This window comes from Haliotis rufescens, unplaced genomic scaffold (genome assembly GCF_023055435.1).
Source record: "Haliotis rufescens isolate VD_foot unplaced genomic scaffold, xgHalRufe1.0.p SCAF_3, whole genome shotgun sequence".
NCBI classification, from domain to species: domain Eukaryota; kingdom Metazoa; phylum Mollusca; class Gastropoda; order Lepetellida; family Haliotidae; genus Haliotis; species Haliotis rufescens.
Window position 1 is genome coordinate 6,780,481 of NW_025964001.1, and position 26,382 is coordinate 6,806,862.

Sequence of the window (26,382 nt, forward strand, 5' to 3'; positions counted from 1 at the left end):
TTAGCAATATTCCAGCAATATCACGGCAGGGGACACCAGAAATGGGCTTCACACATTGTACCCATGTCGGGAATCGAACCTGGCGCTCCTTTAGAAAGTTTGTTGCAGTGTATACTTGAGAGTCAGGTGTGGCATGTAGGATGAGGATCGATGCAGTACCCAGAACAGATGTCGCACATCTCCCACAATACGACCTACTAACTACCTACTTACATTAACGTTTGATTTTCAATATTCCAGCGATTCAGCAAGCACTGGATGTCTGTATGTTGTCTTGAATGATGATCTAGAAGTTACAGTGTGATAACATCCAAAATTTGTGCTAAATGAAAATAAATCATGTTTACTTCAGTTCAGTATACTGATGAATGAAGGGACTATTCACACCTTTATGGTGTGGTGAGGTGACAGCCAAAATACGGAATGTATGACTGTAATGTAATAGAGGTAGGGTATTCGAAGGAATTACGGGCTTCACACATTGTAGCCATGCGGGGAATGAACCTAGTGTCAAGCTATGGCCTTAGCTACTAGGCTCCCACTACTAAAGACCTAGGGACGGACAATTTCATATCCCCATTTGAGGGGGCATCAGACTGTTGAAAAAAATAAATTGCCTGCCACAAATATTACATTTCTGCAAGGTATTTTTCTTTAAAAAAATCAGGCTCATGGTTTTAAATATCTTGTTTTGTTGCCCCTCTGGATACAAAACCCCAGCCCCAACACCCTCTGAAAATCAAATGATTGGTCCCTAATGGTCTACAATTATAGCTTAACAATATTGTGCTTATAACAAATCAGTCCCGTGTTATTTAGCTGTTGTGTTTCTGTGCATGTGTATATGTGTATTAAAGGCACATGAATTAGTACTTTCAGCATGGCTGCATCTACAGAACAATACAGACAACCAGATAATTACATTGGACATTGTACATTTATTCATTTTTCATTCTATTTACATTACAAAGAATACTTCATGTACACACTAAAACATACGACAACAAAATGATATATTAAATAAGTCCTTTACGTTTCTTGTAGTCTTCAAGGTTGAGGGAGCGTCTGGGGGCACCATCTCGGACCTGGCTGGATGGTCGGTTGGAAACAACAACAGATTGCGCTGTGGGGAAGAGAGATGTGCTTGTCAGTGGCTTTAAAAATGCCAGGCATTGGACTTAGTTAGTTGAATGTAGGGCTGGGACGAGTCCAAATTTACTACCCGGGTACCGACCCCACTATTACCCGACCCTACCCAGGTACCCGCTGTAGGTCTCAAGAGGGTACAAAATGTCCGATTGGTAAAGGCTTGACCATACCCCTGACCAAATGTACATACACATATAAAACGATCCTGCATAAGCTGAAGTTGACTGAAGTTTTATCTTTATTCAAACATATAAAGTCAGAACTAATGTGTGCATAGTCAGAAACATTTGTCACTAATAGTGTAACAATAGATTTCCAGATAATCTTTGCCATTAAAAACTATATCATGTGAATAAACACGGGTCTGGGTAGTCCTGTGGGTACCCGGGTCCTACTAAGTACCTACCCGACCCAAGTACCCAAGTTACCTGTCCCAGCCCTAGTTTTAAGCTCCTTTGAGCAGTATTAACCATTTCAGTTATATGAAAATGTGTAAGCTTAATGTGTTGGCTATTTGTCTGTTTACTGTTGAACACCACACCACAATATTCCAGCAACTTCACGGGGTGTAAATCTTCTAGTCTGGACCACACACACAAGTGATTGATATTATGAGCAACGTCCAATGTCCAACACCTGTTTCATTGTCATCGTGTATGATAAGCGCCTGTAGCTCGGGACAAATTCTAACCATGAATCTCCATGGTGTGTTCTGGTAAAGGGTAAGGTACTTATAGACCTAGGATCATAACTGGACACAATCGGACCTATCAACAGTGGATCATGACACAGCAAAGGGAAGCAAATCTTTATAAATGAATTGTAGCACCTATGACCACTGTTAACCTGTGCCCGACAAATTAACATAAATGGGTAGTTTATGGATAACATAAGAAAATGGACAGTTTGGTTTCTTGGATGACATATCTATTTTTTTCAAGATTCATTCAATAGTGAGGTGAGGTGAGGTGAAATGGGGTTTAACATTGCGTCCAAGATTATTGCACTTATATAGCAACCCACTGAGATACCATGCTGCAGTTCAACATGATTACCCCACTCAGACACAGTATACTGACTCCAAGCCAACCAGTCCTTGTTTTAGGCCCTTAATGCTGAGCGCCATTCAGGGTAACAACAAATACCATCTTTTATTGTCTTTTGGTATGATGCGGCCAGGGAATGAGCCCCAGACCTTCCGCTCTCTTGGCGGACGGTCTACTGCTAGACCACGGAGCTGCTCCATTCAAAAGTGACGTTATTAATCACTAATGATAACGAGGACATGTATTTCAGCCTCATGTTGCTATCCAAGCATGTCATAAAGACCGAAAGCACTTACCACTCGTTGGAACATCCAGGTCTATTTTGATATCGAAGTCATGAACAGCAAACAGATCGTCAGATGATTTCTTGTCAGAACCCCCTTCCCTTGATGGATCCTGGAATACATACAGAAGTGTGTTTACATTATACACACAGTGGCCATGATCAGGTCCAGTGGGCTTTGATGACTATTGATGTGAGAGAGTAAGCCAGTAAGTGATGTCGCTGTGTGGCAGTTCAATGAGGGATAAAAACAAACTTGTACGGGTTGCAGAAATACACTTCATCTTCCCGATGTAAAAGCCCATTTCCACCCTTGCCAAACTAGGCAGAAATTTCTGGGCTCAATCGTAGCGCCACCAATCGACCAAAATCGGCAGTTGATGAATCAGATGTCAATTTTGTTATGCGATTTTGATTGGGCTATGCATAGACTCGTTAGTCCAGCCAAGATATAACTCCATAATTCCTGTCTACTTCAGCAAGGATGGAATCTGGAAGATGACACCACTTTGGCGAACTCATGAGCGTGACAATGGTGCTGACAAACCTAGAAACATAACCAGGGTGACTCGGGAATTCGGATCCATGACCCTAGGTTTCTGGCATGCCTACGGAATGCAACTCTGCACAGCTCATTATGTTAATCATGGCAAATCTAGGACTTGAACCCACAATTAGCAAATCCTGGAACAACTAAAGGAGACAACTTTGCACAGTGAATCATGGTGCCTTGATTCCCAAGACCACCCAAACTGCATAGGGTGGGCCTGTGTTAAAATATGTTCCGAAAAAAACATTTATCACTTACACTAACATACATAAAATATTAACCATCAATATTATCATGGATGGGATAGGGGTCTACCTTTAGAGAGGCTGGTAACCTTGGTTGTTTTCCTTCTAAAATATCTGCTATACCAGCTGCCTCAGCTTCCTGAAAACACAAGAGGAAAAGGAGCAGTGATTACTGAAGAATTGTAAGAAATCATGACATTGTAGCTCATCAGGACAGTAGTCAACACTCTAAAATGTCTTCAAAGACTGCCACATACAAGCTTTCAACATTTTCAAAAACTTTCAATATGGCTGCTGTTCCATCACTAATCAGACAGTGGCCCTGCTCTGGTCAGACACTGGCCCAGCTGTGGTCAGACACTTGCCCTGCATTAGTCAGACACTGGCCAAGCTGTGGTCTGACACTGGCTCTGATACTGCTCTGGTCAGACAAACTGGCCAAGCTGTTGTCAGACACTGGCCCTGCTCTGCTCAGACACTGGCTCTGCTCTATGCTGACACTGGCCCTGCTCTGGGCAGACACTGACCCTGCTCTATGCTGACACTGGCTCTGCTCTATGCTGACACTGGCCCTGCTCTGGTCTGACACTGGCCCTGCTCTGGTCACACACTGGCCCTGTTCTGCTCAGACAAAGGCTCTGCTCTATGCTGACACTGGCCCTGCTCTGGTCAGACACTGTCCCTGCTCTGGTCAGACACTGTCCCTGCTCTATGCTGACACTGGCTCTGCTCTATGCTGACACTGGCCCTGCTCTGGTCAGACACTGACCCTGCTCTGGTCTGACACTGGCCCTGCTCTGGTCAGACACTGGCCCTGCTCTGGTCTGACACTGGCCCTGCTCTGGTCAGACACTGGCCCTGCTCTGGTCAGACACTGGCCTGACAGTGGCCCTGCTCTGGTCTGACACTGGCCCTTCACAGACCCTACCCCAGTCAGACACTGGTCAGACTGGCCATGCTGTTCCTGCTCTAGTCAGACACTGGGCCTACTCATTTCCTAGGTTCATCCTACAAGCATCAGACACTGGTGTAGGAGGCATGCTTATCACTTACCTTCCTCTTCCTTTCATTTGCCAACATAAAAGCTAACTTCGCATCTCCAGCTGTGTCTCTCTGAAAATGAAAACGAATAGGGTTTTAATTGACTACATTGCACTGGATCGGTGACACTGATAAATGCATAATACCGTATATCGCTGTGTATAAGGCGACCCCACGTATAAGACGACCCCCCTGTACACGCCTTAAAAATCAACCCCAAATCCTATACTCCGTGTATAAGGCGACCGGGAATGAAACATATCACAAGTCTGACTGATATAGAAGATTAACGTGCTCTTTCCGACTGTAGCGTATTTCGCACACGGACATCAGAAGTTAGTTAGTTACTTTGGAGATTTAACGTGCGCTTTCCGACTGATGCGTATTTCGCACACATCACAAGTGCGCACACAAACCTTATATATGCAATAAAAATATGTTTATCTTGCGTTGTTTTTTTTCTACAATGATAGGTCGCGTGTGTAACTCCAGCACACGTCGCCATTTTGTGTTTACACGGTACGACACCAAATTGGGGCCCGTAAAATAAAATTCATTTATGAAGTAATAACATATAAGAGACAATGGTGAGTAATTTAATCGCCAATTAACTATGTTGTAACTAACTAGGCTTATGTTTGCTTCACATTCAGCGTGTTTATTCCACAATCACTTGTACACACCGTCTCCAACACTTGTTAATACAACTGTAAAAACAGCGGGAATTGATTTCAGCTTCACCGGTTATCACATGTTAGGTCACATGTGCAATATGCAAATGCTTACCGGTACTTCCGGCTCTCTACTCGCGGATGTTGATTGTTTTACCGTGTCAATCTGCATCGAGGCGAGGGTCATTTCAACTTTATTTGCAGAAATTATTAAACTTTATTCAAGGAAAAGAGATACAAATCATGTTTATGTATGGAAATAGTTATTGGAACAGTTATTGAGGACGAAATGCGAAGTTTTATTGTCAAATGCTGGGCTGGCTATCGGACGCCGGTTGACATCGCCAGTGGGAAAAAATGTGAGATCTTCGACTCCGTGTATAAGACGACCCCCCTTCTTAGCCCCCTTATTTTAGGTACGAAAAACTCGCCTTATACACAGCGATATACGGTACATTACTATTCTACAACCTGATTGTATAACAGTCACTTCGTTTCTTTACATGATGTAGGCATGTTTGAAACAGGACATCAAACAATTTTTATTGTTATTGTAACAAAAAATGCACACATTGGGTGAATGATTTATATGAAGTGAATGCCATTTAACTGCCTGAATGAGTGAGCTAGTCAGTTTTAAAACTGCTTCGAACAGCATTTCAGTTATTTCACTGCGTGGCATCTCCATGTCAGAGGAAAGTTACTCAAATCTAAGACATTTACCACTTTAAAGCCACAAGCACGGACAAGCTGCTGACAGAAAAATCAGAGTGAATCTGGGATTCAAATCCACAATCATAGAATCCTGTGAGTCACTAAGGGACATAACTCTGCACAGCCAATGTCTGTGCCTTAGTTGACTTGGCTATTCACTCCCCTACAAGATGTAACACATGACTTCCCTTTCATCCTTCAAACATTAGAAACCACATCCCTCACCTTTGTTACAAGTGTTGGACGTGAATGTCTTCGTGTAAATGGGTCTGCAATTGCATGCTTGGAAGCTTCAACCTCTGCTTTGGCTGCCTTCTCAGACTCAACAATATTCCGAGTCCTGTTTCTCTGGTTAATGTAACTGAAATTTAGAACCATCTTGGAGTTACTTATCAATCTCATCTTAGCCCAAATAGAGCAACTGCCATGTGATATCAAAGTTGAGTAAGTAGAGTTGTGCCTTGACTGTGAATGTCAATAAGTGAATGTTAGTAAATGAAAGTTGGATATGCCTCTATCAGCATTACTCCAGCTACACCATAGTCGTTTCACATGGCCGTCGGTCACCAGTCATAGACCGATAAAATTTCAATTTGACTGATGGTTTGATGAAGTAGTTGTACTTTCGACCGATAGAAATGCGAAGCAAGGTGTCTCATGATTCACAATTTCATAATTAAAAAGTAAATAGCAAGGATTAGTCCTACTTACAGTATCGATGAAACAAAACAACACACAGCCATAAAAAATCATAATTGAAATTCTGAGCAGTGTGTGTCTTTGCATCAAACTTTCTGTATCATTGCGAAACGCTGTTGGGAGCTATAGTGATGTTCATTGGCCAGATCAAATCTATTTATCCAATCATGAACAGCATTGCATTGATTTGTTGTTATGGTTCATCCACCAATTTTGTTGAATTGACTTATTGACTTTTTCCATTGACTTCATACATTTCTTTGGTCCCAGTCATTGACCTATATATAGCTTTTTGTGTCAAAATCTTCCCGAGGCCAGAGTGTCCTAGCCTATTTATCAAAGTCTTGTTCCCACCCTTGTCACATCACGCCCACTTTCCTGTGCTAAATATGAGTGGGCTATCGCACATATCGATAGTCTAATCAGAGAACGTTTAATAAAATCAACATCTGGGTTCTAAAAACATGGCCGCTGACATACAGCTTGTCGAATTTGCTCTGAAGTTTTCAACAATAAAGCGAAGAAAAGTCTTCCCAAGTGTTAAATCAAATCACCAAATTACTGTGCATGTAAGCGGTACAATGATGAGAACAGACAGAACACTACTGGTACAAATTCGTCTGAAAGTGATTTATATGTCTCTATTGACATGAATATTTCTTTTCCATCTTTTAACCCCCTCAACTACTGCCTTTGTTTGTCAGTCAGGGATGAAATTGTGAATGTTATCTGATCGACCAGGTCGTTGTCTATTGTAGTCGCCATCTTTGTGAAGCCATACAAGCTTAGAGCAGTGATCTGATTGGATACCGTGTTTTCAGTACAAGGGGCACAACTCATGATCTACGCGAGGTGGCGCATGGGTCCAGCCAAGAAAAGTGTCCTTGATGTGGCAAGGGTAGAAAGTAGACTTTGACATAGGCTAGTGGACCCGCTTGACTCGGGAAGATGCTATCATCATCACTCCAGCTGCATCACAGCTACGAGAAAATAATCCAGTCTGGATGAAGCAGAGTGTTGGGTATGGAACTGTGACTGTCCTATTCTCATCCTTGTAGACATTCACAACCAAAGTGGGTGCTGGATGCCTGTTATCAGAGCTTGACACTGACCAAAACATGGCAGTGGTTCAAAGGACCAACACATAGGAAAATCTACTAGTCCTGTTGGATCTCTACAAGACACAATGGGCCTGACCAAAAATGATTTTGAAAGGCATTACTTCATTGTGCAATTAGAATGAGGAACCTGCCAAGGTAACCATTGAACCATGCAGGGTTGTTTAGGTTGCTGATTTTGCTTGGAACATATGGTCGATCAATTGGTGATTCAAAAGTCGTACAAACCTAAATTACTTTGTTGGTCCCCAAAATAAAACTAGACTACCGGACCAGCATTTGTTTAATTTTACTGGTCCTTAAGAAAATATGCTAGAATCAGACCAGTCGACCAGTGTTAGTGTCGAACATTATATTATGACTCAGAAATCCCACAGGGTTACTTCACAAGCAAGAAACTCCATACACCTATCAATGTCTAAACAGTAGTGCCAAGTGAACCAGTCAACAAGGTCCCTGCTGACCTGATGGAGTTGATGTTGCTGGAGCGACGGCGATCCAGCTCCACCGCTCTCTCCTCCAACTCCTCCAGTTCGTGTTGGACCTTGTACAACCTGTCCTGGTCGTTCTCAAGCTCAGCTGTCTCCTAGAACACAACCAGTCAACAAACAAATGCAAAGGAAAAAACATAAAGGCATGGCAAATAAGTCAGTGTACAAGTGAGCACGAGCAAATTAACACTGTTGCGTATTTCAGCAATATCACAGTGTCACAGCTCCGTGTGGATGGGAAGCCCTAAGTGATGAAGGTCATAGACACAGGACACTTTGGTGCAATTCATCAGCTCCAGTAGTTAGTGAGTATGGTTTTACATCGCTATTAGCAATATTCCAGCAATATCACGGCGGGGGACACCAGAAATAGGCTTCACACACTGCACCCATGTGGGGAATCCAACCCGGGTCTTCGGCGTGACAAGGGAAAGCTTAAAACACTAGGCTACCCCACCACCCCCATCAGCTCCAGCAGGGTCCTGCCACCCACACATCTTCCAGTGTAAATCTAGGATTCGAACCCACTATCAGTGGATCCTCCACAGCAAAGGGATGCAACTCTGTACCTTAGAGGAATTGTGAGATATCAACCTCAACCTTTTATAATGTTGATACTTTCTCCAGCCTGCACATGAACAATCATTAACTGGGAGAACAATGTAACTCTTTCCTCAGGAAATCAAGCTGCAGTCTGCATGCTGAGTGGAAAGAGACATACCTTCTGTTTAAGTAGGTGGGTTTTCTTCACAGCATAGTTGTGAGGGTTCTTCCTGAATCTCTGTTTTTCAGCAACAATCTGAACAAAAAATTAACTTAAGTATCACACAAACTTTATCACGTTACATCTTTCAGACACAGTTTCAGCATCATAATGACGAGAAGGCAAGAAATGGAGGTAGCCACCAAGAATGGGGTTTGTTGAGGACTCACCTCTTCAATGTCGTTCTCCTTTAGTTTATAGTTGAGGGCCTGCTTGATGTCGTCGGCCTTCCTGTTGATCTCCTCCACAGTGGGCAGCTCCAAGCCTCCCAGCATCACCGCCTCCTTCCACTTGAAGAACTCAGAGTCTGTGTAGTCTTGATTGGAGACAAACTCAAGGCGGTACACACGCTCTGCATTGCCATGCCTAGAGGAGGGGGAGATATAGCCAATCACAGCAGTAGAACATTCAGGGCCCGTCCCACCAAGTGATCTTAATGCTATGAATACCGTCATTCTCATTTCAGCATAGACTATGCACAAAGATGGTGTTGTCGAATGGACACCATGGTAATTGGAGACACTAGGTGATGTATGAACACATTGTAGTTTCATCCTTTAGTTACCACAATGCAAACATTTCAATTAGAATAACAAGAGCAGGATTAAACATCAAGGTCATTTGTTGTATGAAAGTGTTTCTCTCTGGGTGATAGATCTCCACTGGTAGTACATTTCGGTTCAACAACAGTGAGTGAGTATTGTTTAATGCCGCTTTCAGCAATATTCCAGCAATATCAGAGCAGGGAAAACCAGAAATGGGCTTCACACATTGTTCCCAATTGGGGAATCGAACCTGACAAGCAAAACGCTTTAACCACTAGGTAACCTTATTGCCCCTACAGTGCAACAAGACGCATATTGGCCATATAGAAGCGTGCTATGACACGTATTAAAAAGAATATGGTATTGGACATCAATCAATGTTTCAATTTCATTTAAGCCCATGGGCTTAAAAGCATTTTATTTTCCCATTTTAAGCCCATGGGCTAAATATCAATTTGGCCTAAAAACGTGATTGCATTATATGTAATACAGGACAAGTACTTGCTTCTCACCCAAACTATTACATGTAATGCTACATAAAGTACTTATATGAAGTGAGCTTTTTACTGACGTGACTAATGGGCTGTAACTCATTGAGTCTATCACTCATGACCATATGTTACAAAGACACAGTGAGAGGGAATGGTGTTACTGAGATACCTAGCGGCCAGTGAGCTTAACACCAGATCCCCCATAAGGCACCAACAAAATAAATATTGCTTCATCAAGTACAGCTATTCTCAGCAACTACAAAGGTGCAAAGGCTGAAAAAACACCCATAGCTGGCAGGTCGAATATAAACACATAAAAACTGCTCATGAATCGTCATTAGACTGTGGGTTATATGGACTGGGTACCCTTTAACTTTGTGTCTGAACGACTAACACTATCATCCATACCTTAATTTGAGACCTTTATTTGTTCTTGTGGTACCAAGTTGATATACCTTGGCAGTTTCAACAACTTCAATGATTTCAGCTACCTGCGAACATATCATGAAATGCATGTTATAACATACATAATTTGATTATGCATTATTTAGAAAGTTACTTGCTCATTCAACTGACATCACAGACTTATGTGGACCTGTGACTCAACTCCACAGTCAGAAGTATTACTTCTCTCTTGTAACAAATGTTTTATTTGGGATAACACTTTCTGAGGAAAGGATTCGAACCCTTACTGCCAGAGTGAGGCACCATATTGCTACCACACAAAGTCAGGGATCTAATCCACTCAGCCACTGAGGCTTCCACAAAAATGAAAGTTCCACATCTGGTAGTCTAGAACATGTACTTTGTGTACCCCTCTGTGCTGGCAATTAGGTGCCTCACTCTGGCAGTGTGGATTCGAATCCCGGCCGGGACTCAACCCAAAAAAGTACGAGAATCTGTATTTTACTCAGAAAGTGTTATACCAAATATAACATTTGTTACATTTGACCACTTTCTAAATGGTATTGTGTGTTCATACTTCTCTCTGGGCAGGCAAACCAGTCGTTGAAAACAAGAGCTTCGATTCATGCTTTTAGAAAATGATGACACACTATCCATCAAATTGTAATTTCAGATGATTCTACAACAATCATTGGGTATTTGAGAGCCACTCCACCTCAGTGTAGGTAAATCATTTCATTTATTTCTATAGTACATGAAACATAAGTATAGTCAGAATCGACGCAAAATGGCAAGTTGCTAGTCAGTGGGGTCCTCGTGGTTTTGTCCTGTAAAACCTAAATCAAATCTTTATTTTTCTCCATAGAAACCTATGTTGACACATGCTTGATTCAGATCACTGCTGATTTATCTTACCCGATATACGGCCCTTCCCTCGTGGTTTCCAATGCCTATTCTCACAAAACACCCTGTCACAGTCCTCTTGAAGAAAGGCATATGACACCACCTAGCAAGCAGGGAATGAATGAATGAATGAATGAATGAATGAATGAATGAATGAATGAATGAATGAATGAATGAATGAATGAATGAATGAATGAATGAATGAATGAATGAATGAAATTTGTAGTCAACCTACGTGGACCAGGAAAAACAGACTAACCTGCTAAGTCACTGAGATTGATTAATCCATATGCAGAAAACACAAAACTAGCTGGTTGAACTCATGTTTCACCATATAATGTGTTACAATTTGGCCTAGATACAAGGTTCATACAAATATGGATCACTAAAATTCATGGTCTTTTCAAGGCTTTCAACTGTCATTTTCAAGGCTGTGTTAATTGCATAATTAGCCTTTTGACGGTTATTTAAAAAAAAAATCCTGCCTATAATATATTAGTCGTAAGACCGTGAATGCAGTATGAATATCACAAATGTTCCAACAAAGTTAATTTTCACAACCCACAAATAAAACAAATTTGTAGAATTTTCCTATTTGGAATATTCTATAAGTAATACGTTACCACTGTTATACCGAGGCTGTTGTCTCCCACAACTGCTCTTATAGCGAAATCTACCACAGAGATTCAATTACCTCATGCAGCACGTGCGTAGCCACCTGAGCTGCCATGTGACACCCTTCACTCTTGTCTCTTGCGAGAGCAAGTGCTCGGGGGACGGTCGGGCGGGCATCAGCCAAGTGGTATCGTATTACTTATAGAATATTCCGAATAGGAAAATTCTACAAATTACATTTAGTAATACGTTACCACTGTTATACAGAGGCTGATTACCTCAGTAGGCGGTGGGGAGCACCTACAACCCAAACCTGACTGCTCGCTGTTCCTTTTCCGACCAGCGGAAGTAAACAAGGCGGAAGCACTCGATGCGCATGCTCCCAGCTTGGAACGCCAGTAACAACCTCTCAATATTCTGTGAACAGAGATATTAGAGTTTAGGGCAAATGTTGCCGCTAGCGCACGGATCTCGTGCGGGTTTGACCCCGCAACCGGTACCCCCCGTGACCGGTACGCCAGATTGATGACAGAACGAAGCCATAACGCAATCGAGTTGCGAGTTATGTCAGCAGTTCGATTAGGGTTACACGATAGGAACAGACGGTCGCGCCCTTGTCTACGTTCATTCGAGGCCTTAAGATAATAATTAAGGGCCCTAACCGGACACAGTGATCTGTCCTCGGTATCAGCAGAATGTAAGATTTCCTTGAGTCATCATACAGTGAATTCTCTCTCCGTTTGGCCAAATTTCTGATTCTTAGCGACGAAGCCCATGAGCAGGCCCAGGGGGACCGCTCCTTCGTCGCCCCATCGAATCCAACCTTGGTGACATCGAATGTGTGTATTTCCGACACTCGAGCCGCCATGGCAAAGGAGAGGAGAAATGCTGTTTTCCAAGTCACATGCCGGAACGAAGCACTACTCAAGGGTTCATATTGAGCCTCCGTAAGTGATTGCAACACTAAGGAGAGATCCCAGGCCGATGCCCGAAGGCGGCCCCTTTTAAGATCTTGCTGCTTGAAACCCTTGATAATACCCCGAATCACCGGGGATGTGACGGGCGCACACCTGGCACGGGATACTGTCCACCAGAGCGTAAAACTCGAACGTGAGATCGAGTAGTGAGTGACTGTGGGTTCCTCCCAGTTTGTTCACATAAGACGCTACCGTCGTGTTGTCGGTCGCCAGCATGAGTCGGGCGTCGACTAGACGATGCTTCCAGTGATTGACTGCGTTGATCACTGCTTTGAACTCTAGGCAATTGATGTGAAGACCTAGTTCGTCTATGCACCACAGCCCCGAGCTCCCCTCCCCCTCCAGATGGGCGCCCCAGCCCACTAGAGAGGTGTCTGTATGCAGGTTCAACGTGGCCTGGAAGGGCCGCATAGAGACTCCTGATAAGACGTTGTATGGGACCGTCCACCACTCCAGATGTGGTCGGACGCACTGTTCTCCAGGCGGGCGGAGTTGGAGACTACCCCGTTTGGTGCAGTCTTGGGCTGATACAAGCAGCCCTAACAGCTGTTCCCAAAAGTGAACAGACTGTTGCACCGCTAAGACTTTGGCAATCATCACCTGAATCTTGTGCCACCGATCTGGGGGGACAAAGAGGCGATGGGTCACTGTGTCAAACCGACTTCCCATGAACTGCAAGTTCTGCGAGGGGGTTAACTCGCTCTTCGGGAGATTGACAATCCACCCAAATTGCTCCAAAAGCCGAAGTGCGAAATCGAGTTTGCGTGACAGGGTGTCCGTCATTCGATTGACCACTAGCGAGTCGTCCAGGTACGCGAAGTACCGGACACCCCTCCGGTGGAGGAACCCCACAATGGGGGTGGTTAACCGGGTGAACAGCCAGGGAGCGGACAATAAGCCGAATGGGAGTGCTACCCATTCGTAGTGCCGGCCTTGAAAGACGAACCTGAGATACTTGTGATGGTCCGAATGAAGCGGAACATGCAGATAAGCATCCTTCAGGTCGATCAATGCGAGCCATTCGGCGGGCATGATCAGTGCTTTCAGGTCCGCCAAGGTCAACATTCTGAACTTGGGCGGTTTGTGTAGGTAAAACTTGTTGAAGGATTTCAGTTGTGAATCATTCTGAGTTCGGCACTGACCTTCTTGGGAAAGAGAAATATCCTGGAGTAAAACCCCGGTGTTATTTCTGGTAGGGCTAACTCCCGTACCGCCCTCTTCTCCCGGAGGAAAAAGGACCCGACCCCTTGGACTTACCGGCTGCAGCATCCTTGGGGGCACTCCGCTTAGGAACGGCACCCAGGCGTCGATGCAAGGACCCAACAAGATTCAGTGTGTGCCGAGAGGCCTCGGCGGACACAGCTGCCATTCACAACGAACATTTTCACAAGAAAATAAACGAGTAATGCGAATATAGAACATACACATATTTTAACGTGAGATAAATAGGTGATGTAAAAACAAACAAACATACTATAACAGGGGAATGTAAGCCGCAACGTGCAGACGAAACACCCCGTAAGTATATAGAGAAAAGGGCGGGGAAAATATTTCCAAGCGTAGTTAAAGCAAACGCCCTCAATAGATACAGTTTATATGTTTTAATAAACAGTAATAAATATCACCAAGATGAAGAAACAGGAAAGCTTCCCAGCAGTCTTTAAACGTCTTGCTGAGGCAAGCGAAGAGACAAGAGTGAAGGGTGTCACATGGCAGCTCACGTGGCTACGCACGTGCTGCATGAGGTAATTGAATCTCTGTGGTAGATTTTGCTATAAGAGCAGTTGTGGGAGACAACAGCCTCGGTATAACAGTGGTAACGTATTACTTAATGTAATTAAGTTTATCGTGAATGCTTCATGGTCTTTTGCTCACAAATCTATCACTGTGATAAATCACACTTAAACTTTTATTAACAATTAAAAGTAGATTTAACTTTGTACAAATTCAAAGGTTTTCAAGCTTTTTTGGTGTTTTCAAGGCTTTTTAAGGTTGACACTAAAAATCAAGGCTTTTAAAAGGTTGACACTAAAAATCAAGGCTTTTTAAGGTTGACACTTAAAATCAAGGCTTTTTAACATGTTTAAGGTTGAAACAAAAATTCAAGGCTTTTTAAGGTCGACAGTAAAAAATCAAGGTTTTTCAAGAGGGACCTAAACATTCAAGGCCTTTTCAAGCCTGTACGAACCCTGTTGGATGCACTTCTTTCAGCCACTGGCTGATCTGCTCTACCGACATACAACCACAACTGTATCACAACACATTCTCACCTTTCAAGTTTGTGTCTTGATAATTTGACCTTGTTCAGATCTTCTTTCACCGAGACGAGATGTGATTTCTTGGGTCTAGAATAGGAACTGAAATTGGTAACCAATGGTTGTTAATGTCATTGCTGCTATTAAACAAAATCTTTTTGAATTGCAGTCAAAATGTATGTTTCTTTTATCATACATTATACAGTGCAGTAGTTTATGCATGAAAATGAGAGCAGAAATGGTTGGTAAAAAAACAGAAGTTACAATTCTGAGTCAAAATATCTTCTTAAAAACAAAAGCCCCCCAAAAAATTAAAAACTCCAGCTGAAGTTGATACAACACTTACTTTGTCATGTTACTATCTATGCAATTGTCATAGTCCCAGGGATAATTCTAAGGTGGGGCCTTGTGATTTTAGCCCCTAAATTTGAAAAAAAGGCCCACATTTTCAAATACAATGGGGCACTTTAACATTGTGATGCATGGGTAAGTATGGTTGTACCTCTGGAATTTTTTAAATCTTCACATAAAGGGCCCATGTCAGAAAATTCCTAGAGTGAACACTGAATAGTCAGTACCAAACTGAGATCAGATGATCTGAATGAGCGATATTCCTGCTACATCATGGTGGACTTAAAACTCCAAGGCAAGCAAATCATCGGTTGACAGTATGAGCAGTGATGAAGAATGATCCAGTTAGGGCACGATGACACACATCATGACTTATCCCCATTAGCTGGATCTTCTGACAAGAATAAGCTCATAGGCACCCCAGTCTGACTCGGAAGCCCATTGGTTGGTTGGTTGGCATGTTGTTTAACGCCGCACTCAACGATATTCCATCTATATGACAGCGGTCTGTAAATAATCGAGTCTGGACCAGACAATCCAGTGATTGATATCATGAACATCATTCCAATGCATCAACCAAGTCAGCGAGCCTGACCACCCGATCCCATTAGTCGCCTCTTACAACAAGCATGGGTTGCTGAAGACCTATTCTACCCCGGATCTTCACGGGTCGGAAGCTCATTGGTTTGGTGATCAGGACAACCATATATCCCATAATGCCTTGGTATTGTCTGAAGGAAACATTTGAGTGAAGCAATCGTCATAGCAATCGTAAGTACTCACTCTTCATCTTCGGAATCCGACTGCCCTGATGACCGTGAGGAACTTGAATCTGAGTCTGAGTCAGCGCGACTCTCCTGATTTTCTTTCTCCTCCATCCTCTTGTCATCCTCCTCCTCATCGTCTTCATCATCACTGTAGATGTCACTCGCCTTCAGTAGTTTCTTCTGCTGCTGTATTTTTATTTCCTCTGAAAATGGAAGGTTGGCATATTCCTGATTGTGAATAGGTCGTTCATGTTCAAAGACTGCGTAGGAAGTAAAAGATACACTTGACTGACTAGCTTAACCAATGTTGGGAAGCAATCACTCAATGGGGCCCAATGCTGTACCATGATCTGCACTCGATCATAAACATCACAAGCAACCAAGGATAATTCTCCTTACCACAAAATATTAAGTGTGAAGTAATACACCGACACTGACACACTGCGATATATAGCCTTCAATACAATGCACAAAACATACAGAGCTGCATTCCAATCCTTGACAATAAAAATATGTATTCAAACTTTCAAAATGAACAATCATAACAATCTGAATAGGAAAATATGTGAGCATAAAAAACTCACACTTCTTACAAATAAGCTGATTGGGAACATTTTGGCTTCCTTGTTACTTATAATGATTGACTTGAGAAAAAAACAGTCTGTCACCGTTTATGTTATGTACAATCTGAAGCAGTATCACTATATCATAGCCTTCCGTATCGTTGCACCCCTACAAATTGTTCATGGTACACTAGTCCTAAGAGTAGATCTATATAAGCTTATATAAATGTATATCATTGTATAACATTCTTACATATCTGCTCCATGCCATGTATTCTGTGAGCTTACCTTACTGCATTTGAACCATGCATTTTATACTTGACACTATTCCAGACCTACCACAATCATAGGTTGTTATACATAATGTGTATACATCTTGATATTATTTCATCATAAACATCATATCAAGACAAAATTATTCCCACCATAACATGGCAGAGGTCACCAAGAATGAGCTTCACACTCTCTACCCATGTGGGAATCATGATCTTCAGCTTAAAAGAGTCAAAACTTTAGCTGCGAGATTGCACCACTGCTCCTTAACAAAGATGACATGTGGGGCATTTATACCACTTTTGAACACATTTTAGGGACAAAAAACAAGCTAAGTGCATGACCAAACGAGACATTATTCACATAACTCCTCCAAATGCTAAAGTGAAAATGAATGAACAAAGTCTCACATTCCTTTCAGTAACAGGACATCAGGGAAAAAAGGAAACCACTTAACCATGTTTACACACTGTACCCATGTATGGAATCAAACCTAGGCCTTAGTATGGGGAGCAAATGCCTTAACCACTGGACAACCCTACAACTGCCAGAAAAATTGAATTACTGTATTTGCAGGAGTAACCACCCTGGATTCTAAGAAACTTGACAAAGGAGGGCACTTAAAATCATACACAGATATTGAGCAGTAGTGAATAAACTTAGTTCTAAGGCAATGAAACTTAAACTCCTCTTCTGTATTTTCTACAACACAAAATATAGACTCATGTACATATTAGGACATTGTATGGACCACTTATAAAGATTCCTTACAGACTGCTCTTGAAGTTTGCCAGGGGGGACCTATTAGGAGTAGGGGGCTTAATACGGCGAATACGGTAAGCTGAAAGTGTGACTGGAGTACCTTTGTTTCTCTTCTCCTCTCTCCGTGCCTTCAGATCTTGGAGAGCTGACATCTTCTTGTTGTCCTTGCGGCTGTCCTCCATGTTCTTCCTTCTCTCCTTGCTCCGCTCGCTCACTGATCTGGTTGGCGCGGCTGTGTCCGATGACAATTTCAATTTGTGCTTCTGTTCTTTCTTTGCTTTTCTCAGCTTTTGCTCAATTTCAAACCTGTAAGATAACATGAGTTTTCAAATTGACACCTTAACAAGTTTACAGGATTATTATCATCCATTTTCAATGAAACTTTTTAAATAACCTTTGCAATATTTCAGGTCACTTTGTTTGGCTTCTGAATATATAAGTGAACAAGGAATTAAAGGTAAGTCAAAGAGTGAGCTGGGCTCACGAATACTTCGACTCCAACATATTTCTATGTTCAAAACATGAAAAAGCAATATTTCTCAGAAAATCTGCTTATCAAAATCAAACTTGAACTGCACCTCTCCTATTGATATATAGAAGCTGTACCCTTAATTGGAAAATAATCCATTAAGTAGTTTATAGGTTATAGGCCGCACAAAAGTAGAAGAAAAAAAACAACCTGTATTTTTTAAGAAAATACAAAAATTGAAATAAAACTTCGCACTGCACCTCTCCTATATTTATTAAAAGGGTTCACAAAGTTTGAAAAGAATGTGTGTAGTAGTTTTCAAGTTATATGTCACCAAAAAATGTCCTCAGAAGGACGGATGGAATTTCTTGGAATAACTATATACCCTGCCCTTTTAGCTTAGGGTATTATAAATACAATCTTTATCTTTGATTTTTTTACTCAAATATATTTTTCTGTATGTTTGCCTTGAACTACAAAGCTTAGAGAAAATACACATCACAGTTGCCATGGACATATCTGGACAGGAGGTTTTAAACAACAGTACCTTGTCTTCAACACAGCTCTCCTTTCCATTCTGTTAAACAATTCTTGTTCTCTTTCCTTTTCTGTCATTTGTTCGAGTTTCTTCTTGTCTTCTTCATCACCAATCAAGTTCTCATCATAACCATCAAAGAACTTCTCCTCTTCCGACTCGGAACTTGAGCCTGACCCAGATCCACTGCCGGAATCTGACACCTCCCCTACACATTCAGAAGGCACATCATCACAATGGTGTCAATGGCAAAGAGTATTGGTATCTGTTCAATTAAATATTTAGTCACAGACGAGTATCACAGACAAAACACTTACATTTTCAGTAATCATTAGTAACCATGGTACCCATAAATTAATTGTAAATTTTACATTAAATTGTATATTTACACACTTATACTATCTCACACTTTGCATTTTCTTCTTTCTTTTTTCATTCCTTCTGTTGAAACATCCTTGAACGAAGTTTCCAGCTTCAAAAAACAATTCAACCAAGCACATCCCAAACCACCCAAACAAATGGGTCACACCCTGTCACTCTAACACGGACACGGACGGTTGGTTTGTTGTTTAACGCCGCACTCAGCAATATTCCAGCTATAGGACAGCGGTCTGTAAATAATTGAGTCTGGACCAGACAGTCCAGTGATTAATATCATGAGCATCGCTCCACGCAATTGGGATCGATGACATGCATCAACCAAATCAGCGAGCCTGACCACACGATCCCAATAGTCGCCTTTTACGGCAAGCATGGGTTGCTGAAGATCTATTCTACACCGGATCTTCACAGGTTGACACGGACACGGACACACTGAGGACAGTCTGTTGGACCATTACAGCAGGGACGCCATCCATGAGGAAGCTATCAGCAATGCCATCGTCCGTCACTGACAGTGCACGTAAGGAAGACACAGGAGAGGAGGGAGGAGGAGGAAATGGAGGAGGGGACTGCCGGCTTCTTAGTAGAGGGCGGCCCATGTTGCACATCTTTGGACTTCGACCGCCAGTTAGCGTCATGCTTGTGGCATTTGTGTAGGTAGATGTTAAAGGACTTATCTGTGAGATGAGTATGCTGGGAACATCTTTTGTCTTTACTGCAATGGCAGTACCGCAACAATCTAACAGAGATCGTGAGGATCCAAATGGAGAAAGTTCATCTGTACATGAGGCATGCCGGGTAATTTTCATGTTCGGTACCCATCCTCCCTTAGGTTACTAACATTAAGTTAATACGATACTGGAGAGAAATCCGCAAAAAGAAAATGAAGAAAATGTATTCTCTAAGTACACATCTAAGAAAGAAGAATGATGTGGCAGTGGTAGTCATGTGATGATGTTGTGTAGGTCGTTATAGTGTGTGACCCGTTTGTTTGGGTGATGACCATGATGATGTTGGGATGTGTTCGGGCGAATTGGTTTTAGAAGCTGGAAACTTTTGAAAAAAAACTTGATTGAAAAAAGAAGGAAGAAATGCATAGTGTGAGATATGAAAGATGATCACCTTCTTCTGGCTCGGATCCACTCTTTTCGCTGTCATCCTCGCTGCCTGAAGAGGTTATTGTGGAAGAACGCTTGGCTTTCTTCTTTGGAGTTGCTTTGCTCTTCTTTTTTCTTGGACTTGTTCCATTGACGGTCCACTGAAAACCAATTCACAGTGCACATAAACAATTCAAAAGCACTGAACAAAGTCATGCACACATACCAGCAGGGGTTTATCTAGAATTCCAAACTAAGTGCCCTTAGCAGAGAAATTGTGAAATATTGTTATCGTTAGACCACATTTTTGTGAGTCAAGGTAAAACCTTACGGCACGGTTAATAATTTGAAAGAAAACCTTTATTCCTCGGTTCCTTGGGTCTCAGTTTGTGAGATTTGTCCAGCAGGCAAGGTGGAACTTATTCACATATAAAAGTTCTGTACTGATATTCATGACTTCTTATATTCAAGTCACTGACTCAGTCTGGTCATGCTCTGCTGTTGTCAACGTAACAATGAACAATCCACACAAAAGTGTTTTGGGGGCAACAAATCAGCTGGTTTTTTTTAACAATTATGCAGTTTTACTTGTACTTGCAATAATAATATCATATTGTGAACTAAGTATTACAATACACATCCTATCTTGCCCTTGATGTGTTGAATCACCTCTACTGGTTGTGAGTGACCAGTGTATTAGCATTGTTCTGGGCCCCATTCAACAGAGCAATCTTGGAGCAAAGACGATCATAACTCCCAAACTTTAACATAAACTTCCGACAATTGTAGCGGTAAGATCCTTTTGTGGGACTTGGTCTGGAAAGTTACGGCAGGGGATGCCAAAAAAGGACTTCACCACCCAAGTACCCAAGAAGAGAATTAAACCCTAGTCTTCACTGTGATGAGGGAACGCCTTTATCACAAGTAAACCCACCTGCTACACACAGGTTGTGAACTTTCCTCGACCACATCACCTCCAACCAACTAAAGTGAGTGTGTGAGTTGGGTTTAACGCTGCTTTTAACATTATTCCAGTTATATCGTGGCGTGTCAGCTTAATGTGGGAGGAAAGCCCGAAGTGATGCAGGTCTCAGACGTTTACCACTTCGGTGAAACCCACGAGCACGGGTATGTGCTGACAAACCTAGAAACATAATGGGGGCGAACCGGGATTCGAACCCACAATCATAGGTTTCTGGCATGTCTAAGGGACGCAATTCTACACAGCGAATCGCGGCGCCTTAGACGACTGGGCCACCCGTGCCCCCTCCAACCAACTAAAATGAGACAATTATTGGTTTAGTATCCATTCTTACATCTCCATCACTTCCAGAGCTGGTGTCGGAGTCGGAATCTTCCACCGCTGCAGGTGCAGGTGGTTCTGCTTGGGACTCGGAACTGGGACGTTTCCTTTTGGCCAGTGCACGAAAGCCCTGAAAATGATGCAGATGTTGCATAAGGTAACTGATAAATGGACCTAAAATGATGAACAGTGCCATGCATAAAAGTTACACAAGAATGGGCTGCCCTGATCATGATGGGCAAACTTCACTACAATATCATCCTATCTGCACCCTCCATTCCAGGGATGTGTCCAGGAATACAAACTAAGCACACTTGGCAGACTTAAGAAAATTTTTTTATTTTGTTCAAAATTCTTGAACTTTTTTTCTTCTTAATTTCAAAGTGATATTAACATTGTGATTCAATATTGCATTCAAAGCAATAACGTCACACTAGGCATTAAACCCTCTTCTTCTTTATTGGTTCTGCTATCAGTAAAGACAAGTTACCTCTTCAAAGCCCTAACTTTACTTATAACTATACCATGAACTGGGAAATATTTAATGAAAGCCCTAACTTTACTTATAACTATACCATGAACTGGGAAATATTTAATTATAGCCCTAACTTTACTTATAACTATACCATGAATTGGGAAATATTTAATTAAAGCCCTAACTTTACTTATAACTATACCATGAACTGGGAAATATTTAATTATAGCCCTAACTTTACTTATAACTATACCATGAACTGGGAAATATTTAATTAACATTTGCTGCACACTTGGAGTGAGTGGAATACTGGCCTCTGTCATTCATCCATTTCCCTAGATGTCTCCAGAGACACAGAACTAGGAAAACACTACTGTCACACTACCATGGCTAAGTTTAGATACTAATGTGCAAGATCATTATCCAGGTTGAGTAACATAAAACAGTTCCTAGCTCTGATGGAGATTGAATAAGCCTTATTTCATGTGTTTTTAATAAAGTGGAGTAACTGGAAGTAGGAGCTCAACAAACAGCATAAATCTGCTTACAAGCCCTTACACAGGCAGAGAAGGTAAAATCTAGTTTTTCATGACGCCAAAATAGAAAAATGGGCTAGCGGCCTTCAACAGGTCACTTATGTTTTGAAAATATCTCTTGTCATGGGCTGGTGTGAATATCTCAAACTAATTACAATTACAAAACAGGAAAAAAACAAGTCAACAAGAATTAACATAGTCTAAGAAATTATAACAAGCTTATCATTATCATCAGAACAGTCTGAGAGTCATGCATGAGATAGAAATTCAGCCTATAAGAAATTGATGAAATTAATAACTTTGATTTGAAATGTTTTCATTTCATCATATCAAGTCATATGCCTAACAATGTGCAGTTTAAAATCAGTAATTATACTGAAACTCTCTGTTACAGACCCTTGGACTTCATTGTAGGGACCAGCATGAGAAACAGTCACTTTTCGATTCGAATTCTATGTATGTATAATTTTCTAGCAAGGAGCCAAATAGTGTGTAATACCTCTCAATTATAACTTGTGAGAAAATAGAGTGTAGCAACCCTGAGTTTATCTAGAATTCCAAACTAAATGCCTTTGCCAGGCAAATTGAGACAAATTAAACATAATGTTCAAAAAGTGGGATTTTCTTAATTCAGAGATATTTAAACATTGAATTCAACACAATAATATAAACTAAGCATTTCAACCTCTATCTCCTCATTTGTCCTGCTATCAGCGAAATACATGTCCTCTACATTAGTTTAACCTCATAACATGAATTGGAAATTTCTTAATTCCAATTTGGGGATATTTTTCTGACATTTGCTGTAGACTTGGGGCTGAATACCGTCCTCTGAGCAGGCCTAGATAAGCCCTTAGCGTAGATTACAATAAAATGCTAGCTTACTCAGAACACAATTATCTATTATCAATTTGTTTTAAGTTCACATCTCACATCTGGGACAATGGAATTTCTCCCTTACTTCTTATTTTTTTTTAAATACTTTCAAATGTAAACTGCACATGCCACTACTGTGCTTAGTTTATCAACACTGTATAAGTTGATAAAAATATAGAAAGTTATTTTCAATACACTTTTAACATAACACATAATCAATTCACTTGCGAATATGGTTTTGCACAACTTTTCAGATTTGTACTTTGCAAAAGCTTCTTGTAATCTTCTGAATACATCCCCCCCTCAAAAATATATATAATTAAAATGATTGAGCAGCAATGCATGTATATGCACACAGCATACATTTACTTGCGGAGGGGGTAATATCTGGGGGATATGGGAGGAAATCTTTCCAAAATTCTACATAAACTTTCAGAATGACATCAATCAATCAATGATGGATCAATTTAGAAATGAAATCATTAAGACATAAAGTAAGTCTTTCATCTTTGGTGTCTGCAGCATTCATCACCTATCAAAAAACCCAAACATGAATTCATATAATCAATTTCTGATGGTAATTTCAATCCACAATTTAAAGTTTGATCATGTCAGCAATTGTTTGCAAACCATCTTTTACACATTTTGTGCTGCAACTGTTTCTACTTCTCACAAATGTGACATGTTATGACTTTCAATGGCTACATGGGTCTAGATCTGAAATGTAATACATTTTGTGTTATGTGCACCTCTTTGTAGAACAAGACAATTACAAATTGAATATATTAGTGTTATTCAAGATATTAATTCCAATCTTAAAACCTCTAATTGTAATGTAGGTCGTAATGTAAAGTTAAAAATATTTTCTATTTAAATCAAATGGGGACATTTGGTTCATCCAACAATCAAGATAGTGTAAAGAGGAAAATATTTTCATAATCTATGTCCAAGATATGAAGACGTGTTTGAAATACTGGGGTATGGGTTAGCTTTTTTTTAGTTGCGTTAGTTCTTTTGTTTCCTCAGATGGAAACTGTTTATCCGACATTGGTGATTTCGCGTCATATCCTGTCCTCTGTGGTTAAAGATTCGAATATTGCACTTAATTTTTCAATTGCTGCTTTTCAGATTTGATTCCCGACACATATCTTGGAACAATACGAGGTTGTGGAATCAAAATCAAGAAGATGAGGAAAGACACTAACTTCATCTACATCTTCTCCACTATCACTATCATCGCTATCTGAGTCGATGAGTAAAGCTCGTGTCTTTCTTTTCGACATATTTAGTTGAAAGTTGGCTCCAGCACAGAGTAATGGTGCCGAGTCTATGCATAAGTAGCTTCCCAGAATTCCCTGTCAAGGGAGATAACAAGTGAAAACTTTGAGAATGATCGAAAAAGTGAACCACATGAAACGGATTTAGATTTCACTAAAACAATAATTTCAATATTCCATCAACCATTTTTTGTCATTTCAAATGAAGTGGCGGCGTGTGTTTATTTCACGTTCATATGAAACGTTTGCTTGCGGATCGTGGTGGGCTGAGGAGGGTCCCATTATTTAGATTAGCATCATGAACATATTATTTAAATATTTATGCTGTTACAATATTGATAACAATAGCTTTATTTTCATGACGGACTAAATCCGACTTATTGGCAAATTTTCGCCACGGGGATGCTCGTGCAAGAAAAATATACATTGGAGTGGCTTATTTTTGTAAACTCATCGGCATATAGCTTTTAGTTTATATTATATCAATGAAAACAGGCTTGACATGAACTGAAAGAAGTTTGTTCTTTCTTGAAATACGACATTTTCGGTGGGAATTATACTATTTTTGTTAAGCTTTATACATGTACAAGCATTAGACCAACACATAGTCTCTGAGATTAACATAGTTTACAGAAAAGAGTTGTTAAATTATAATTATAAAATATAATAAGAAGGAGACCAGAGAATTACATCATTATCAGATACTGATAGTGCAGTAACCTAGACTTGCCAAATATTATAGACTTGTAAGGGCTGTATTTGAAATATTTGTTTCAGGGTCTGTATGACAGACTATACAAGCATCTGCATTGAGACATCGCGTTGAAAGAAAAAACAAAAGGGTTGAAATTCATATTTAATCCTAATCCCATTAAAATAAATTATTTTATTCCGATACGATACCTCTCTGCGTAAGAAAGGCCAAAACACTGATTTTGATAAGATTGACTTTAATCCTTTTTTCACTTATAGATATAAACGTTTCGCTGTTCATATATTCGCTGTGAAATATAGTTTCGACATTTTTAAATTTTATAGATATTATCAGACGTAGAAGAATTATTACTATGTTGATAATGTCAAATAAATAGTATATTGTTGTATTGAGTCATCATCAAAATTATGTCAGGTGTACAGTAGTCGTATATCTTCAAATAATTAAAAACAAATAAAGACCTACATTTTCTCACGACAGGATTTATTAATAGGACCGTGTTATAAAATAAACTGAATTTAATTCGCGATGCGGGCCATGTTCACAAATTCGGTACCGTAGGTCTAGCATTTTTTGTATGCACATTTATTTTGGTGAAAACTTAATAATACGTAGCCAACAAGGGTAATGTATTTCACATATGGTTTTGAGTATAGGTTTTGTGTAACAAAACATCGGGCACTATTAAATGTTTATTCAACTTATGTTTTGTTTTGCTAGATATGTTTAATCAAGTTTTTGCGATGCTGACATGAACTCGATGTCCAAGCTTTCATATTTCATTTTAGAGTTTATATATTTTTTTATTATACTCAGGATCGATGGATACATGAACACATTTTTTAGATGAAATGTATATGCAATTATTTGAGTTTAATTTCTGACCTCTTGTGGTATTAAACACAATATCGTTGTATCATTTTCATTGAATTCGTTATTTCACTCTACCTTTAGTAATAGTATAAACAGTAGCAACATTAATCACCTATATTATCAATAATTAGAACTTAAAACAATTCCAATACTTGACCATCTCAATCT

The 26,382-nt window shown here is 40.6% G+C and overlaps 1 protein-coding gene across 2 annotated transcripts; it reads right to left on the bottom strand.

Moving 5' to 3' along the window:
• Positions 1–918: 918 nt before the first annotated feature.
• On the bottom strand, positions 919–24,711 carry LOC124131787 (RNA polymerase-associated protein RTF1 homolog). Of its 2 annotated transcripts, none has more exons than XM_046495255.2 (17): positions 24,555–24,711; positions 21,476–21,592; positions 20,185–20,320; positions 18,694–18,889; positions 17,778–17,983; positions 16,096–16,282; positions 14,977–15,051; positions 11,127–11,217; positions 10,215–10,297; positions 8,941–9,136; positions 8,729–8,806; positions 7,981–8,102; positions 5,925–6,060; positions 4,327–4,386; positions 3,344–3,412; positions 2,492–2,591; positions 919–1,123 (listed from the first exon to the last, which is right to left on the bottom strand). In XM_046495255.2, the coding sequence occupies exons 1-17, from the start codon at positions 24,630–24,632 to the stop codon at positions 1,017–1,019; spliced, it is 2,037 nt and encodes a 678-aa protein (XP_046351211.1). In that variant the 5' UTR covers positions 24,633–24,711; the 3' UTR covers positions 919–1,016. The 2 variants fall into 2 exon arrangements, with proteins under 2 accessions (XP_046351211.1, XP_046351209.1); XM_046495253.2 differs by having other exon boundaries at positions 14,977–15,063.
• Between the last annotated feature and the right edge of the window lie 1,671 nt (positions 24,712–26,382).